The 20,170-nt window shown below is 35.6% G+C and overlaps 1 protein-coding gene across 1 annotated transcript in view; it reads right to left on the minus strand.

The window, feature by feature from the left end:
* The window catches only part of ADGRV1 (adhesion G protein-coupled receptor V1), a 259,448-nt gene that overhangs the window by 232,369 nt on the left and 6,909 nt on the right, over positions 1–20,170 (minus strand). The window contains exons 6-11 of the mRNA XM_050328544.1: positions 17,884–18,047; positions 6,239–6,423; positions 5,176–5,325; positions 3,505–3,600; positions 2,343–2,447; positions 866–979 (exon numbers count right to left, since the gene is read on the minus strand). Coding sequence (XP_050184501.1) covers positions 866–979; positions 2,343–2,447; positions 3,505–3,600; positions 5,176–5,325; positions 6,239–6,423; positions 17,884–17,905 — 672 coding nt within the window. The 5' untranslated portion in view covers positions 17,906–18,047. The remainder of the gene's footprint in view (positions 1–865; positions 980–2,342; positions 2,448–3,504; positions 3,601–5,175; positions 5,326–6,238; positions 6,424–17,883; positions 18,048–20,170) is intronic.

Genomic DNA, 20,170 nt, shown 5'->3' on the forward strand with positions numbered 1-20,170 from the left:
TGGCAATTTTTAATTATCCCTTAGTATTCATGTTCTCCACAAGACTCCCTTTTCTTTTAGGAATGTTATCTACTTTTGGTATTTTTTAAATTATGTTTCCGTCTGGAAACATATCTAGACAGAAGACATACAATTTTTTAAATCTATCCCTTCCCTCCAAATTTTGTGTGCTGTATTCTTTCTTTAGCGGAAAACATAACATGTCTGCTCTTCACAGAAGTGAGAGCAATCAAGTTACCAAAGAATAAACTGCATTTTTATGCACTGTTCACTGAAGGTAGAGGAGCTACACAGGCATAACTGAGGACATAATCAAAATGTAAGCAATGTTATGATTAGGTTCTTTTTGCCTAAACAACTAATAAAGACCAAAATGATAACCTGAGTTCATTATGCAAAACTAGTCTGAATTTGCAAGGCAGATGATTAGGGAAAAACAGAGAACATTTGAAAAGAAACACAGAAAAGTTAAACATAGAAAGGTAAATCTAATACAAAAACTTGTATCTAGTTCAAGAACGTCATCCTCGGCCATCCAAGGACCTCAGTATTCCATCTGAATAAAAAGTATAATGCTTTCCTGGGTATTTACACATTTACTGTGTAGCCCCTAACAGGTCTAATCAGAGCAGTCAGGGTATGTTCAGAAACTAAAAATATTCACTGATGGGAATTACAGAGGCAGCATTAAAAAGTAAAATTATTAAATAACAGCCCATTGAGACAAAAGAACACTTTATGAAGCAGAAGCACTACTACCTCTGTTTAAACTCTGCTTAAATTTTTGTAACTTAATACAAAGTATCTCCTGAACACCAGTTAACTTTCCATATATCCAAAGCAAAAACAGTCAGCTTGTTCTTACCTGATCATCAAGCACTGTTAAATTATAAATCAACACTGATCTGCCAGGCGTAAATGTAATATTTCCTCTGGCTGGACTTAGGTCTTCTTCAGCTGAGTTTGGTCCATGTTCTATCTGCAAATAATTGATTTTTATTATAAAAAATACATAAAACACGCATAAAAATGTGGCACAATAATCAATATACAGTTTGTGGCACGCATAACAAATGACTATTTATTCAGTCACCTCCTGATCTCAGGCACACACATTCAGTTGTGAAAATCTCTCTTTTTGGCAGATGGAGTAACTCAGAGTAACTCAGATTAACCACTCTGAAGAAATTAGGTATTGGTAGAAAAAGAGGAAGACAATTACTTCCATATAGGCCTATTAGGACTCTTTGGTACCTCTTGATGCATTAACTGACTCTTTTAAAATAACAGAAAGGACAGAAATTTTCTTTTAATTTAATTTATTAACTAATTTAATTCAAATTTCCTAAGCAGTTCCAAGACAGAATAATAGCTGTTACTGGTTTTGTGACCTTTCTATCTTGACTTGTGATACTAAGGAAATTACAATTAATAATGAAACCTAAAAATAGTACACCTTGTAAATTTTTTTCAACAAATGTATATAAACTGCATTCTGAGATGAACCTGATTAATTGTGCAGATAGCACAATTTATTGGATGTTGAAATAAGTAGATCTGCAATAAATTACAGAGAGAATCTCATTCTGTACATTATCCATCCATACTGTATTTAATATGCAATAATGTCTTGTACAAATCTTTTGAGATTTTGATGCACCTACATTAAACCTTTGATGGCGTATAAGACCAGACAACCCATACAGAACTTTCCATATGAAAAAAATAACTTGCATTTTAAAGAATGTAATAGAACCAGAGCTAGATTAAAAAAAATCCCCACCCCCAAAAAACCAAACACTCCCACAATAAAGGCAATAACTATATCCCATTCAAATGAAGTAATCATGGCCTAAATAGTTAAGCAATTATTTTGAAAGGTTCAAGTTTCTAGGAGTTCAAACTGCACACTTACAGATACGGAATTTCACTAAATATTGAGCTCTACACTTACATATTTGAACTTGGTACAAGTATTAAAGATTCAGGCATTTATTTGAAAATACATATAAATTTTGAAGAAATTAACAAGAAATTTCTTACACACTTAATACTCATTGCTTTTTTACAATGCCAACTAATGCTGCCTCAACTACCTTCCCAAATGACAGAGAATACTCAATTTTCTCTAATGTCTCCTAATTTTTTCTTCAAATTAAGCAGTCAGATAATTGCAATATTTTCCATTTGAAAGGTAGTATCCATTTTATGAAACAGAATTAACAATTGTAGGCATAGGCATTTTGTCCATCTTTCACCTTAATAAACGCTTTGATACAAATTATGATTATGGTCTCACAGTTTCATCTAACAAAGGTATGAATCGTTTTTGATGAACTCACCTCAAAAGTTACAATGACTGTCCCGTAGGTTCCTCTCTCCCTAATTAGAGTGAGAGGCACAAATTCATTTCTGCCCCTGGGCTCATTCACTGTGATTAAGGCAGACTAACGAGGAAGAAAAGGGACAGGCAATCAGACACAGATCAAATATCACAGCAGAAGGAAGAAACTGTTACCATAGAAATACCAAACTCCCACAGACAAGTTAATCCAATCTGCAAACCCGTCCACTATTGGCATACATTTCCTAGCAACCAATTAGTTCAGCTAATACAAAGCTTGAAAGATTTCAGATAAAAAATTATCATGTTATGCATGTAGAAGTAGATTTTCCTGTTTGGGTTTTCCATGTAAATTAACATAGCTAATATACACTAAGCACTGGTATATGAGTACTAGTATTTATAAGAGCTCCTAGTCCTGTTAAAATGGGTTTCGTACATTAAAAATTCATTTATTAGATGACCAGATAATGGACTCTGTCTCAAACTGTTGTAGCTGAAAATTTTAAAAGAATTTCAGCAATTCAGAGAGCACCGTGGCTCAGTACTGTGGTGCTAAAAATTTTTCAGATTTTCTTCAGGAACTCCTCTACAAATTATATTGCCATAATGCTGGCAATAAAGCATAATCTGTTTCTACTAACACAAACTGTATTGTTGAAAATATCCTCCACTGTCTTATCTCAGAAGGTGTTACGTGATACGTATATACTATAATGCTGCTCTCCCAGTTAAGTAAAAAATTGGTCACTTAACATGGGGAAAGGTATATTATATATTCTGAGTATTTCCAAGCTGCAGCTTTTTCTTTCCTATGGTATCATTCCTCACTTCTTCCACACTGTATTTAGATCTTGACTTATGGATGAGGGGTAGTGGGACTGAACAATTTTAAGAAGTTTTATATTTAGATATTCAGATATATATCCAAGTGTGAGGATCTCAGGCAATATCTCAACATCTGAAAGTATACAGAAATATTAAAGCTGTATATATGTACTAATCACATACATATGTATGAATTATCTCTAGAGATGTTTTCAGAGAAGTAACAGAGAATCAGTTTTCAAGTGATTCAGGTGAGTAACTAACCAGCATATTTGACAGTTTCACCTTTATGTTTTCTAAGATTTTTACATATACCATATAAAAATCCATACCATGTTAAAAGAAATTATTCCAAAGGCATTGTCATTTGATAAGATTGTTACAGTGACAGATTTGGGAGAGCCAAGCTTTATCCTTGCAGATGGTTTCTAAAAGTAAAAACAAAATAACATATTAAATATGGAGAAAAATAAATATTTTCATTTGACTTTTAAGTGTAAACATTAGTCTACAAAAAATGTACCCTTATTATACATATTACAATGAAAATTATTTAAAGTAATAGAATGTACTAAAATAATTCCTACTTACTGAGGAAATACACTCTATATAATCAGGAATAAAGGGCTTGAAACAAACTTCTGTAAATGATTAAAGATAGTTTGACAATTATTAATGACACCACAGCAATAGGAAACTAGGTATGAAGCATCTAGCACTAGATTCCTAGTCAGGAATTCCAAAGTTGTTCTTTCATCCCTAACATTTGTATAAAACTGAAACTTTGAAGCTACTATACTGGGATATCATCTAAAGGATATACTAGGATATCAACTATAAGATGCAAGTCTTTACAGCATTGTAAAATTGAGCTACATTTACAAATCAAAGTAAGAAGGAAGGGAAAACATGCATTTTCATATTCACTGCACACAGCCTGAGATATGTAGTAATTGGTTATCGCGGGTTGGGGGTCCCTGCGAACAGACCCTCGGGCACACTTTGTATAGGAAACGGGCACATACACAGGTAGGTATGTGACCCACAAAATGGCGTTGATTAAAACAAGATGTCAGTTTATATAGAGGGGAACATGGAATGGTCTCGAACAAGGGTGGGATTCTTGCCAGGGGCACCGAATCCTGAGGGTCAGAGATAAGAGAAAATGGAGGGATTGGCCGCAGGGATATGTCCAGCCATATAGGGAGATTTGGGAGTTAGGGAAGGAAGGGAAGGAATGGTGAGGGGCACAGATAGGGGGGGTTCTGCAGGGGTTTGTGAAGCGGCGTCTTATCGCTGGATCTCAGGCACTTCCTGCAGCTGCAGCTGTCAAAGCACTTCTAGATAGATTTCTTTCTCTGAGGTTTCTTCGCAGCCCCTCTGCATCTCTCTCCATTCTCTGTAGGCCTCCATTGCTCCACCTCCGACAATTGGCAATGAAATACAGAATTTATCTTTACTGAACTGACATCTTACTTAAATCATGATCTGTTAGCTAAAAAAATGTCAGTATGAACCCATTTCTTTCTCACCCATAAATCCTGTGAGACAGAACGATATGAAGAAATGTATTGATAAGTATTCATAAAATTGCTTGGTTTTAGGTAAGTGTTATTGAATCTCTGCTTCTGGAGGACTGAAAGCTATCCTCTTTCTTCTGCTACTTCCACCCTCTCCTCCAGGTACAGTCCATGCAGCAAAACAGGAATCTAACTTTTCTGCACTCTTGTGCACCTTCAAATGTCCACAGCTGAATGCACTGCTGCTCAAGTGTCAGGCTATGTTTATACAGCACAGCAACATCATACAGAGACAATTATAGGAATGGCAAACCTAAGGGGCAGCAAGCACCATCCTGGTTGGATTTCAGATTTTGATTCTTACCTGTTACTGCTCACAAGCAGTAGGACTACACTGAAATCTATATAATCTAAATGCCATTCATTTATATCAGTTTACTCACTGTTTTCTGGGTAACAGATAATTGAAGGACTGAGACTTACTGGTAGTGTCAAGTGAAATGTGAATGTCTCATCAGCCTCTGGAAGATCATCATCACAGACAGATATATACACTGTTCGGTTTGTTTCTGTATCGGGTATAAATGCAGCTGCGTATGTGTCAAAAAAATCTCCTGTGTCTTCTCCATCAATCTGCAATAAGTACAAAATCCAATTGTCACTTCCTGCTTTCCTCAATATCTTCTGGACTCATTTGAACAGACTTCATATACTCTTTCTTGCACATAATTCCTCCCACAATTTCCCCTGATGTCATATAGTTCAATTTCTGGTCAGAAAGTTTATAGATAATAACCCCTCTTATTCATGCTGAGTAAACAGGGTGGGGAGGAACAATAACACAATCACACTTTATTCAGAACCATATATGACTTCTTTCCTTGCAACTGGGTATCTTCTCAATAATGCATCATATGAACATGTTTTTTAATGGAAAAGCTATTTCTGTACAGGAAGCACACATCTGTACACCTCATAATACTCTACATGAATTTAATTTACCTCAGGATTTAACTGCCCTCTGCCTTCCAGTCTCACTTTTGGCACTGGAAGGAGCCTAAGCATGCAACTTAGATTAACACTTTGATTGCCAAAATTGACAAGATTAAGATCAATTCATCTAGTCAACAGAAGAAATAATACTGTAATAATAATAATACTGTACATGAGGTGGTTAGAGGAGAGATTACAAAGGCAGTCATGTCAAAACAGCAAAGGGTCTAGATTAAGTTCACAGTTGGACACTGAGACTAAATGTAGAAAAGCAACTGAACCAGCATGGCTGCCGCACCTGGATCATCCTTTTAGGCACTAAAGGTTTGAACGAACCATTGCGAAAAAGAGATCAGTGAAATTAGAAGTTCAGGGAAGATGAAACAAAGTATGGAAGGTACTTTTGTGGTTTTCACTTATCATTAGCCATACTGGTAACTACTTTTCACATCTGAGTTTTTCATCACATTTTTCATCTGAGTCCACACTTCCCAAACAGCTCTTCAGAATGATATCAATAGTCACTGAGAATATAATTGCCACAGTTTCTTACCGACACAATTGCTGTGATGTTAGCAGGTTTCCCTGTCCTCTCAATTACAAGACGTATAACAGTTGTACTTGTTTCATTGACTACAAATTCTGTTTGTCCACTGAACTTCACTTCTGTTTCTCCAGATGTGAAATGGATGAGTAACGCTAAAAGCAAATAAACTAGTAAAGAAGCAGAGGGCATCCCTATTTAAAAAAAAAAAAAAATTAAAAGTAAATTGTTACTCTACAATACCTAAAACATTCTTAAAACATTCATGGTTGACCTTACCAATCCAGTTGATTCCCCTCAACTCTTACAATTCTGTGATTATCTTATGAGTTTCAGAAAATAGATTAAAACATACACAGGTCTTCACTATAATCAACTCAGATAACGTCATTATCATCTATATCTAATTCTAATTCTATTTTCATAATTTTCATCTACTGATTTTCTAGGCAGTATTTATCAACTTCTTTCAAGTAGAGGAATAATTAACTTCTTTTAAGAAAAAACAATGACCTTAGCACAACTGTTTTCATTTTCAATCAACAACTAACTAACTTCAAGGTTGAGAGTTCTATTTCCACTTTCCTTGCTCTCTAAATTGATGGGAAGGGTGAAGGGTTGAAAATTTGTCATCACCTCATAGATCATCTTCTGGACCATGAAATGTTCTTACACATTTGCATATTTACTTGAGATGCTTTTCACACTTTTCTTATTCCATGATCCTTTCCTGTTTTCCTGTCACAGAGAAGATCTGTGGAACATTTTAACGCTATTGCAACCTTCGTACGGCCAGACCTCTATTTGCATTTGTTTCTGCACAATGTCTAGTTTTCTCTTCTGTAAGGATATGACAACTTCAGACAAATGTAGTTAATTTCTCTTACACCAGAGTCTAGTCTTATGATGTAAAATACAATTTTAAGTCCCAGTGAAGTCATCAGGTGTTGATACTGTGAAAGATGCACTTTTAAGAGGGTCTGGCATTGTTCTGTAGAGGCTTCTGTTGTACAGTGCTGAACAGAACTGAGAACATGGATACTGGATGGAGCAGATTTCTGTTATAAGGATCTAAGCAGTTTTGAAACAAAACAAGGGAACAAAGTGGTACTCTAAACACCAAAATGCATTACAGTGTGGAACTCTAACTGAATGAGTTCCTTCATCAAGCTTCTTTTAATCTGTGGTCGCTATTTTATAAGATTACTTTTTAAAATTTCTGCACAAAATATACAAACAATATCTGTGTAATGAAAAATACAAATAAAATGTCACTTTGCTTAAAATTATACTTCCAAGGGCTATGACTACCAGAAAAATCTGGTCAATGGCAGTTGTATAAAATGTGTAGAACATATTAGATTAAAATTTGCATACCAATAGCATTTAAGATGAGACATGTTTGCAAAGCACTTGTTCTTATTATTTATGAGTGACAGTTATGAATATTTAGTCATAAATCATCACTGAATCAGCAAATGTCACTAATACACTGAAATGTATTTTTGTCAGATGAGTGTCAAATTTGAATCAGAATGCACTTGAGGTCCAGCACAGAGTTTGAATGTTTTATGTTTGATGTCAGGTAGCTTTAATCATGCACTGAGCAGAGAATAACATAACCTTCAGACCACTAAAATCAACAAAGCTTCAGAAAGACTTCAAGACTTTGATTCATTTTACAACAAATTCTGTCTGGACAAGGATAAATTTCATGCTGTGAGGACTTGAAATAAACTGTTTTTAGGGAAATAAAAGAGCAAAAATTATCTCCATATATGTTGTATTAACTAAGTATAAGTTGGAAGTACAGTCAAGAAAACTACCAATGTCTTTTAGAATTCCTACAAGCAACGAACTGGTGGGTTGACAAAGTTAGCTGATTTTAACTACTTGTAATAATAAATTTACCCAGAACTCCTGAACTTCACAGATAGAAGAGGCAAGTAATCAAAGTAAGTGCAAAAAATCAGGAAAAAACATTTCTCTATGAAAACAACTATCCATTTTATCATCTACTTGAACAGTGTTTCATTATTTCTGAAAAAAAAGTCACACAGTAAAATAATTATGCTGCATAGCTTCACACTGCTACAAACTTTTATTACCACGAACACAGTCCTTTAAGATATCCATGGTTCTTACTGAGAATTCAGTGTGTAACAGACTGACAGGAACAATGCCTGATTCCCACATATCTATCTACTTAGTAATTCTAGTGCAGAAAAAGCTTACAGTGGGAAGTAAAGAAAAAAATATATACATTAACCCCCTGGGATTTATGATTTAAAATTATCAGCATTTCCAAATGTATTAATTTGCAAGGTAATTTTTTTCTGTTTTTATGCAGAATTGCTCTGGAAAAAAAAAGAAAAAAACTAAACCTTCAAGCCAGAAAGAGAACAGTTGTCTAACCTTTGTAAACTCTGGGACAATTACACTGTCTGCAGATGCAGACATCATCCATACTAAACTGAAGAATTTGTTGACCTTTTAGCTTCAGCTGTTACCTTGTCATAGAATTCACAAATATCTTCCCACGGTACACGCTTCTAGTAAGTAATACTGAAAACATGATCCTTGAAGGCAAGATTACAAAGTTTAGAATTACTTGAATTCTATTACTTCTACTAGAGAGCATTCTAAAACTATAGGATTACTGCTGTGGAACAAGAGAAGTTTCACAATCATACCATCAATTATTTAGCTGGTGTGTATTCCTCCTTGTTACGTTATTTGTACTAAGATTTACTTTGCACAGCCTGCCAGAAGTAGTTTTTACTCTGTTTATAAGAACTCAGCTTTGAAAATCGATACTATTTTTTAAAATTGATGTAATATAACAAAAATAACCTAAATGAAGACTTAGAGAATATAAAACAAATTTATTCAAATAGCTGAAAAGATATTACAGGTCCCAGTATTTTACTTTATTAAATATCAACCCACTTTGCTCCCTAAACGCCTACATAAATTTATATGAGAACATAATTAACTGTATTGAATAAAGTTCAGCAAAAGTCTTCAAGATCAGGGATTCCAAGAGGACTCTTCCCCAGCTCCATTACCCCATTATACCACTGGTGACTTTAAGTGTAATTTTTTTTAAATTAAGCTGAAATCCTTATCTTTGTTCACTGCTAAATTTCGGTAAACCATGCATTTGGTGATCAAGTACTCTGCTTCAGCTAAACATTATTAAGTTCAGTTCTCTCCATCCAGGATATCAAGATTTTCTAGTCAAAGTAGATTAATGAGCCAAAGTCATTGAAAAGTTTTTATAACAACAACAAGGAACAGAATATCATACATCTTCAGAGTATGTACAAGTCAATGGAATAACTACTGTGTTATCATGTTCTGACTTGAGCCATTTCAAATAAAGATTTGTAGTAACAGTGGTAGTTTAAAACAATGTTACATACTGAGGTTTAGAGGATATTTTTAAGAGGTTTATAATAAAAGTTTCTGGTATCAAAACCAAGAGAAAGTACCTACCAAATAAGAAACTAGACATTTTAATGGTCCCATTCTTCAACTACATAATTAAAAAAAAAAATTTAAAAAAATCCAACTCAGCATTCTGAGTCATGATTCCTAACTTTTTCATTTAGTCTGTGTTTTATGGCACTTTCTGAAGCATATTTGTGTTTCCCACTGAAACACAGAATCCTAGCATAGAACCCAACAAAGCATATACTGATTCCACACAGCAATTTCCACAGTACTATTGCAACTTATATGAGGAATACCATTTCAATCTGTTGGCCAGCTGGAGCCAAGGTAGGCTTATGAAACTGGTATTCCCTGTAACTGCTGAATCACCAGGATTTGCTTACTTTTCCCAACTAGTTTCTGGAACAAATTTCAGGTGAGGATTTTAAAGTTTATAAAGAATGAGTGATCTTTTCTGCAGATCTTTACACTGGCTTCTGTGCTTAGTAAATCAAAACAATTAAGAATAAAAAGCTCTCCAGGCTGTCTTCATTGAAGGATGAGGGAACCTATAGACTAGTGGAATATGGAAAGATCAAGAAGGGAAATGAAAGGGTTGCTCCAGATTAAAAATCTGAAATTAAAGGAGTGTAAAATGCCAGATAGGAAATATAGAATGGCAAAATAAAGGGGAGATCACTAACAAAGAAGATGGGACAAGGGATTAAGTATCCTCTACCTCAGATTTGTCACTACTGTTTACAGAAGCAATGAGCAGGTTTGCTGGAACAGCACCTCTCCTACCAAGCAGCTACAACTGGATTACCACCACCCATCACTGAACAAATCACTGTGTATGTCTAGACATACAGACACAGAGGAGCAGAGTGAGTGTAAAGCCCAGTGCACTTTTCACTGCCTGTCCTCTAACTACTCCCAGTGATTACAAATACCCAGCCAAGTAGAACACTAAAAATCTGGCATTCCTGGTACTTTGCATTGAGTTCAGCATTACAGCTATCAATGGTTGCCAGAGAGAAGTCTATTCACAGCAGAGATGTCAGCGCCCAGCAGCATCTTCAGCTGAATACAATGGGAGACAGATACATGTGCTCTTTCATATGTAAAGAGGAGATTCTCTGTAGTATACAGGAACAGCACAGAGCAAGTAGTTTCACAAGGTCATTGCCATTGCTGCACCTGTTGTAGAAACTTATTAAAACCCTGCCTATTTTCAGCATTTTTATTTTAGGCATTCTCAGAACCATTGACATTTACAACAGTATTGGAGAATAACGTAGGAAAGCAGCAGGGATCATAAAAACTTCGGTTTACTAAATTCCTCCTGTCTATATTGTCAAGATTCCAAATTAAGAGAGAAATTATGAGGTTTTCCTTGCCTCAAAGTTCCCACAGTTCACACATATGAAAAGGAGGACACAACAGCTGGGTTTACAAAACCCAGCACATGAGTAGTGGATTATCCAAGCCTGCTCTGTCAGTTCCTCAGTTGTTGTTCCTTCTTCAGTTCAGGCTCTTGTTTAGATGTTGAATAAGTAAGTGTCTCATTCTAGTAAGGACTGTTTCAAAATAATATCCACCTATACCCCTTTTTTGCCTTCAATCTGCTTCAAGGTAAATAAACCATGAGAATTATACTAAGTCACAAGTACTGCTTTGTGTGTGCCCTTGGACCATACTAATAGTTGCAGAGTCTGTCTCATCAATTTCCATGGGTGTTATCCTGCGTCACTGGATGCCTTTGCTTCCTATTCTTCTCTAGGACTTCCTGACTTTCTCTTTACTTCAAAGGCATGCCAGGTATCTGCACAAGATTCCCTTTCTTATTACTAACATTGGAAAGTGCTAACCAAAGCACAAATGCAGACTACTAGATGCTGAAAATCCCTTGATGTCCTTGATCCCTTTACTGTCCTGAAGTTTTTGGTCTCAATTGCCTACTTCCCTAATCACTACTGCTATATTGATAGAACAGGACTCTAGTACTTACTCAGGTGCTGAAAAGATTTATCAGCATTTGAGATTAATGACACTGACATCAGTCAATTATTCTCCAGATCCCTTGCTTTCTAACAATTGTGATTTTTTTTTTAAATCTTGTTACCTAGTACCATATATATCACTGGGCGTGGTGAATTCACTGTAACCTGAATATCGTTCATGATAATTCTTGCTCTTTCAACTATCCCCTCTTGAAAAAGGCATGCACCCTTCAACACAGATATCTTATCCTAAAGAAGAAAAGATGCAGTAAATCTGCAAGCTGAGGCCAAGACCAAGGCCCGGTTAGAAATTCAAATCATCTCATCCTGTTATTAGAGGTCACTCAGAGGTAAAAAGCGTAGTAAGTTCTCTGGTAACTTTTCACTTTCTTGGAAAAATTTGACTGGATCTAAACTATATCCTTATTTTAAGTTCTAAAGCATATAATTATCACTGGAGAACCAATTTTTATCTCTTATGCCGGATAATGTTAAAGGCTTTCTAAAGTAACCACCTGCTCTAATTCTGAGCTGGAAACAAAGAGCAAAACTCTCAAGGAGTGTTGAATCCACTACTTCTGTTTGCTAGCAGCAAGCAGAGAGAACACAAGTCTTCTACAAACATTTGCAGTTACCTTATCATTTGCAGCTCAGACAGAGAATCAGAAAAGAATTTTGACTAGGTATAAGATCCAGATTATTTTTACCCAGAGTACCTCCAGTGATATGACTTGAAGCTATTAAGGTTACTTTAAATTTAGAACAGAGATCAGAGTCTGATGTAACCAAACTTTGGCTGAAATCTGCTAACTAACAATGTTAAGAAATGTACCAGTAGGAATCTGAGTTTGCCCAATGTCAAAGAACACTGTTTTCATCTGCAGAATTTCTAATTTATCTCATGCAATTGACAAGAATCTATCCATATCCATGTCTGACTATATAGTGTAAAACCCAAGATATTATTTTGGAATAGTTCTACTTAGCATACAGTACAAGTTTAAGCAAAAAATAAACATTGTTTTCAGATCCACACTGGAAATCATTTTCCACCTATATAGCCCTAATGAAAACAGCAGATACCTTTCACTAACAGAAATTATTTTACAGGGTATTCCAGAACCAAGGCCAGCTTTTCACACAGGTATTTTGCACCAAGTAAGGTTTCAGACACTCTAAGTATTTATACCCTCTCGCAAACTGTTTTCTGCACCAAAAACAGGATTAAAAAAGAACCAACCAACCAACCAACCAAAAAAAAAAAAAACCAAAAAAAACCTTCCAACAACTAAACTCAGTGAAACACAAATGATCCAGCCACTAAGATGCCTAGTACTCCCAGCTCATACTTGTAGCATTAACTGCATGACTGAGCCTGCCACAGGATCAGGCTCTTAACACACGGAACCAGAAATCCAGCTGATGAAGGTCTGCATGCTTCACTGAGAAACATCCATTTATTATACTGTAGTATAGATCTGACGTTTCACAATAACTTCCATTTGTATCTCAATTTTGGAGCTTTCTCGCATGTCCTCAACACTCTTACTTAACATAGGTCAAGAACATGAAAGCCAGGGACAAAACTATCACAAGTTTCAAATACCTAGTACTTGCTCTGAATGAAGTACCATGGCTTGAATGAATAGTCTATATCAGAACAAGAATTCATGGGGTTCTGCAGTTTAGTAGTTATTTTTTCACACTTAAAACCAAAAATGTAACAATCTGTTTCACAGTAGCGCTTCACACATTATTTTATTGTAAAAAAAACCCCAAACTTGTAGGGTACAGAAGAGTAAACTGAAGCAACAGTAAACTGAAGTAACAGGATGGCATTGTTTCAGGTACAGTGACAGAATTGTTGCTAATCACAGTGGATTCTTACAAGTTAATATACATATGTGAACCAAACAGAATTTTTAATGTGTTGCCTAATTATTAGAATAATTGCATCAGTGATATTTCTTGAGTTCAAAACAGCATATTATTAAATACATAAATTTAAGATGTAAATAAAAACAAGGTTCTTTTCTACAGTTAAATGTATTTATTTTTCATTAGACAGCAGCAAATGATGCTGACTTAAAGATCTGTGGTTTACAAAGTTACCCTTCTTTCTGTAGAAGTAAAAATATATTTGTGTAATTTGAGAAAATGATTAGCATGGGGCCCTCACTCTAAGCTACACTGTGAATTAATCTCTTAAATCTGGTCAATCCGTTTTTAAATAAAACACATGATAACGTATTTATGCAGTGAAGAGAACTCTCCAAGCAAATTTTTTTTTGGTTCAAAGACTTTTTACTCCACCTTTATCATATACGGTGCTTTCCCTGGCTTTCTAAACCTTTTAACCTATGTCACAATTTAATAATCACTATTTAATAATTATAATCATTCCCTTATTAACTGGGTATTTCTTTTCATTCTTTTAAGGCACCCTACAGTTCAAGACAAGGAAATCTCTTTGTTGATTAGTTATTTAAGACCAGCAACAATAACTATGCTGGAAAGAAAGGTGCTTTGAGAGGATTACACAAAGCTAGTTCTCAACAGCACCAAGCCAAAAGCAGCAAATTACAAACCCAAGTACTTCATCGCATGTAACCAAATTGGCTGGTTGAAATGCTAATTGCCTTTCAGCAAAGCTAAAGGCAGACAGGGGACCCTGAGCTTCACAGAATGACATGCATTTTTTACCCCACTTCTGCATCATTGTCTTGCTGAGAATTATTCAAAATCTATTCATAAAGGTAGTTCTTTTCCTAACCTTTAAAAATGTGGGAAATTTCTAAAGCTTTTACCAATACCTCAGATCTGTTGGCCTGCCAAACCCATAACAGATGGCTGAATTAAGGCCATATTAAATCCCTAATGAAGCAAAGCTATTTGAGCAGTAGCATATTGGACCAGTCCAGGATAAGCGACCGAGGAAGTTTCTTTTGCCCACAGAAAATGACAATCATAAATATTTTCTAATTAATAAGTCTATAAAAGACACAAAACTAGATAGCTAAACAAAAATCTTTCGGTGTATAAAAATATACTGCCATTATATTCTAGAGGAAATTCTGTCCTCCTAAAAAAATCCAGAAGCACAAAAGGTGCGATGAACATGAAAAGCATCTTCTCTGTTGTTTAATTTTGCCAGAGTAATTTAGCCTGTCAAATGTGCCTGTTTCAATAAGTACAGGTATACTTATCTTAATTGCAACCTCGGTTTGGACTTACAAACTACTTCAATACAAGGAATTCAACAATTCTAGTTTTATATTAAATATTCATAAGCCAATCTATGAAACATTTTTTCGTATTTTAAGCATGATTCAGAACTCACAGTCTGCAAATTCTTTCTGTAAACTGCCATAAGTTTTCATGTATATTTTCAGATATTTCCCAGTGAGATTATTCACTGAAAAAGTAACTTAAGTAAGTGAGACTTTGCAGAAATTTGTGAAGCTGTTTGTGATTTAATAATTTTTTTCTGAGTAAAAAAAAGTTATAGCGGATCCATTTGGAACAAGACAAATTACATCCAAAATTTTATCCTATCAGGTTTTTTTCCTAGTAAACAGTAATGTGGTTCTTATTAGACAAAATTATTTAATTTGTAGAACTATGGCAAATGCCTACAGTTGCTGGAAATTCTGTAAGATGACTGTTCTGTTTGATGACTGAGATGCTATATAGCATCTTAATACACATTGAAAGAAGTATTTAGACACAATGTATGTTTATTTCTAACGAGGAAAAAAAGTGTTATATTTACCCTTATAAACAACAGTGACTATACCCAAATTGGCCGGTCTTGTAGACTGAAACAGAAGCAGAACTTCTGCAAATGATTAAAAACAATCAAGATGATTACACATGTAAAAATAGCTATATAAGTGATCACATCTTTAGAAAGTCAAGGCCTAATACTCCATTAGCAAATAATTTCAGCATACTCTTCTTATTTTCTCTTGCCTACCTACATTTTTTTGTATTTCTTAGTGAGCAATTAAATTGACCAGATACAAGGAACACCCTGGAAGAGACTGGCCAAGAAAGAAAAAAATTAGGGAGTGGAGTTATTCAGAAATAAAATTCAGCTACATTGCATGAGATACCCTATCTCAAATAATAGCAAGAGTCAGACACACACTTTTACTGTTTCAATGCTTCCAAAAACACCTTAGGCTAAAACACCACATGTAGTTCAGCCAAATTTTAATTCTACCTTTCTTCAAAGTATGATGCAAGGACATTCTTTTCCATAAAGTTTTCAATGAAACATTCTAAAATGAAAGTTGTTAAGGTGATAGACTACTGTTACATACTTTTCAAAACTCGATAATTAATAATCAACTCATCATTACCGTGTCTCAGTTCTGAACAACTATGGTAGCTGTGTAACAGTGTCAAAGGTGATCTGTGAATCATCAATATTTTTCTCACAATGTGTTATAAATTGTTTGTACCTCATGGATGAGATCCTTGTAGACCTCTATAGTGGTATTCTTCTTTCATGCTAAACACTAAAGGTATATACATTCACAGCTTTTCCAGTAGTTACATTTCAGTTGTCATATTTACATGTTAATTAAAACATGTGCAAGTATAAAATTTTATTTTTTTTTTAAATTCCAAAAGCAAATAAAAGCCCCTGGAAGACAATAAGCTTAAATAACAAAATTCCATGTGTAGTAGAGATTCCAATAAGAGTTTATGACTGAGATCTGATTCTGAAAATTTCTTTCAAATAAAGCTCACAACTATTTCTAAGGGAAGAATTGCACAGTAGTTTTGAATGTGCAAGGGTCAGTCTGATTCACTAGCACCAACAATTTGAAACTCATTCAGCGCTATTTTTCAACCCTAAAAGTGTTGACAGCACAAATAAACTGCCCACCACTAGTCCTCACAAAAGTAAATATAATTTCTGTCCTTCAATTCATGTGACCAGGACACAGATCACACTTACAAGCTAATAAGCAAGTGCTCCCATTAACAATATTAATTAATTTGCTCAGATGTAAATTTAGTAAACACCACAGATTTCATTATGTAAAGCTATTAAAACACAAAAGTGTAATAGAAAGCTGCTAAAGCACAAAACTGTGTTTTATAAATCAGTAACAACAAAAATACCAGTAATAACAACAAATTAAAAACTGTGTACTCCTGAAATGTGTAAGCTTTTACATTATCAAGTACTAGGTCATCTAAATTCTAAGCCTATTATGCCACAAATTATTTTATTTCTTCATGAATCTGGTTCTTTTGAGTCTTTCCATGCGGAAACACTAAATCTATTTAGTAGGAGAAGCTTGTTTTAGGCTTAAGCAACAGATAAACTAAATATATCACATTCTTCCTTCAGTTATTAAACTACCTTCACGGCAGATTCCCAAAATGCTTAGTACTTAACTGAAAGACTCATTCTAGAAGCTGTGTGTAAGTATTACCAGAAAAAAACCCAACCCTTCAGCTTCTATATAACAAGTAAGATTTTTTTAAATCCCATGTTATTTCACATCTGCACTATAAAGCGATTATAGACTTACTAAAAAACAATGACTGATGTTTGGCAAGCAGTTCCTTATACATTGATCTTAACTTTATCTGGGCTAGCAAGAGCAAAATATGCAATGCCTTACAGAGAAACAGCATATCAAAAGCAAAAAGCAAAAGCAGTATTTCTAACAGTAACACTTACATGTCATATTTTAACTATTAGCATTTAAAACTCATTTCTTAGTAGATAATGATTTGAGAAAATTCATTCTTTCAACTCACTCTCCTTTGCAATATACAATGCACAGGCAGCTTCTCCACTTCGTTTATTTTCACCTAATTTAAAAAGTCAATTAATGTTCTGTTCTTTTTTGAGAGTCAAAAATTGTCAGCTAAGGCACTTCAGACTGAGTTGCATCCTGATAGCATCCCCTGAGAACAGGATTTTCCATTGGAAAGACTATTGTCTCCACCTGCCCGGCTCTGCAGAGCAGAAAGAGGAGCTGCTAGAACAACAGAAACCTTATCAGACTCTCACCATCCAGCTGCCCCTCGCGGGTGAGCAACACGCTCTGCCTGTCGCTGTTAAACCCTGTCCCTGCAGCAACAGGTGCTGCTGGCAGAACCCTGGGGCTGCACAGGGAACATCTCTGCAGCTGGTATAGAATGCTTCCTAAGTGACTACCACCTCAGAGAGAGAGACAGCAAACCTACCTGGACCCCGGGACATGAACATCCGCGTCTTCTTGGACTCCGCCAGCCGCCTGCACACCCTCTGTCACTCACGCATTATGCATTCCCCTCTCCTACTCCTCCCTCTGCTCTGCGCAGCGTCCAGCACTCTCCTCCCTCTCCTGACTCCTGCTGCCTTTCTACTGCTGTGGAGACAAAAAGGGGTGGGATGGAAGGAGACAAAATTTTTTCAAAGCCCAGCAATCACCCCCACGCTGCTGTAGTTGAGATAGAATGCTCCAGCCACTGCCTCAGCTTGGACTGTGTTGTTGTATTCCTGGGAGCAGCAAAACTGGCAGGTTTTATTACTGGATTATGATAGATTTTAGATTCAAGTCCTCAGCTGCACCAGAACATTCAGCTCATCTTCATTCACAGCTATTCAGTGCTCTGCATGGGGAAACAACGTCCAATCCTCGATAAAACATTCCAGGTGCAGCCATTTGTCTAACTAATATCAAATTTGTATTTTTTGGTCACCACCATTACAAGCAAATCCTGAGCCACGACAGAGACACAAAGGCAACACTCGGATATTGTTAGTGTTGGCTCCCAAAACTCCCAAATTCTCCCATTTAATGGTAAACAAGAATCAAAATTTCTACTTAGCCAATAAAGGATTGAAAGCAGGAATAGAGCACAGAAGTATTAGAGCCAAAAAAAGACCAGATCTAGAACACTCTATACCTTCTAATGGCATAGCCTGGTCACTACATCAATACTGTAGTATGGGTTATGGTTATCATAATTTGGCAATAATGTAAGCAAACTCAAAAAGGCAAAGAAGATGCTAGAGAATGACAGAAGATTAGGAGAACTACTTAGTAAAAGACACAGACCTCAAGAAGCATTTTGCTTATAAAAGTGATGCTTCAAAGTAGAAAGCATTCCACCTAACTACTGCCACCCAGCCTAATGCAGAATCATAGTAGGATGGGATGAATTATCTCTAATAGGTGCTGATTTCCCTCCTCTCACTAAAGAGGGATCTCAAATGGTTATCTCAGAACACTACTTTTCAGATACTTGGTATATAACTACAGAGAAAATTAATGGATGACTTAATATATAGATGGAAAAGTACAAATTAATAATCAGAACAAACTTCAGTTATGAGTGGAGGAAACAATCCATTGGGATGATTCACCAAAATTCTACTTTTAAAAATTTCAAGTGTACTTTTTTCCTCTAAAGTCTATGCTGTGCATCTAAAGTGAATTTAGGTTGTTGTGTTTGATAAGCTGTTTTATACGTTTAATCACTCCTTGCACTACTCCACAGTGGTTTATCTATGAATATATTTTTGATCAATACTTCAATATGCATAATCCTTATGTACCAGCTCCAGTTTATCTGCACTGAAAAGAGACCAAGAAGCAGTCCTTCGAAGGCCAATACCAAAGAAGTCCTTCAAAGGTAGTTGCCAAATTTTGCATCAGACAGAACTTAATGTATGAGCATGAGAGGTAAGTAGTATGTTTTTCAATACTGTCATTATTTTCTTATCTAAACCTCAAAATATAGATCCCATATTGTTTTTCCTCTCTGGATTAACAGGTGGAAAGGATATTAGAGGTATAAGATTATTTTTATCTTTTATTCTATAATGTTGTTTCAGCCTCTATAACTTATTTCCTATTGTCCTTTTGTCGCCCAGTTTCTGTGGGAAGTCTGGCTCCCAGAAACAATTATCTTAAGGGCTGCCTTAAAAGTCATCAGTTCTCAATTACAGCAGACCTGAGCATATGTTGCTAATTACTGAGCTAGAAAACTAAGTAAGAGTGAGAACTCAGACTTGGGCTCACTGAGTCATATGGTTATTTTCATGGGGGTCCTTCAACAAAACTGCACTCAGATCCAAAATGATGGTACTTCTTCCAGTTCTCTCTGACTCAATATATGGTTCTCCATATTTTAATCCCTGAGAATTTCCTGATTAAATTTTTTTTTTATTATTTTTATCATACCACTCCAGTGACCTGTGCTTCCTTTTGTCACACTTGAGTATGAGACAGAGCTCCCATGGGATTTTTTCAGTGATGGTCCTCAAACAGCTGGAAGGCTGTTGGTGATTGACATGGGACACTCCACACACACTTTTTAACAACTCAGCATGCAGCCCACACAGCACTCCCACCCTTTATAAACGCCAGGGACAAACAATCAGGCCTGGTATTGGATCTACAACAGATCTAGCATTGCACAGAACTATGCTTCCAGGTCAGCCTTACTTCTCTTTTCAATAAAAGCAGTAAATAAGGTGTACAAA

This window comes from Myiozetetes cayanensis, unplaced genomic scaffold (genome assembly GCF_022539395.1).
Source record: "Myiozetetes cayanensis isolate MyiCay16 unplaced genomic scaffold, myiCay2020 scf4, whole genome shotgun sequence".
NCBI classification, from domain to species: domain Eukaryota; kingdom Metazoa; phylum Chordata; class Aves; order Passeriformes; family Tyrannidae; genus Myiozetetes; species Myiozetetes cayanensis.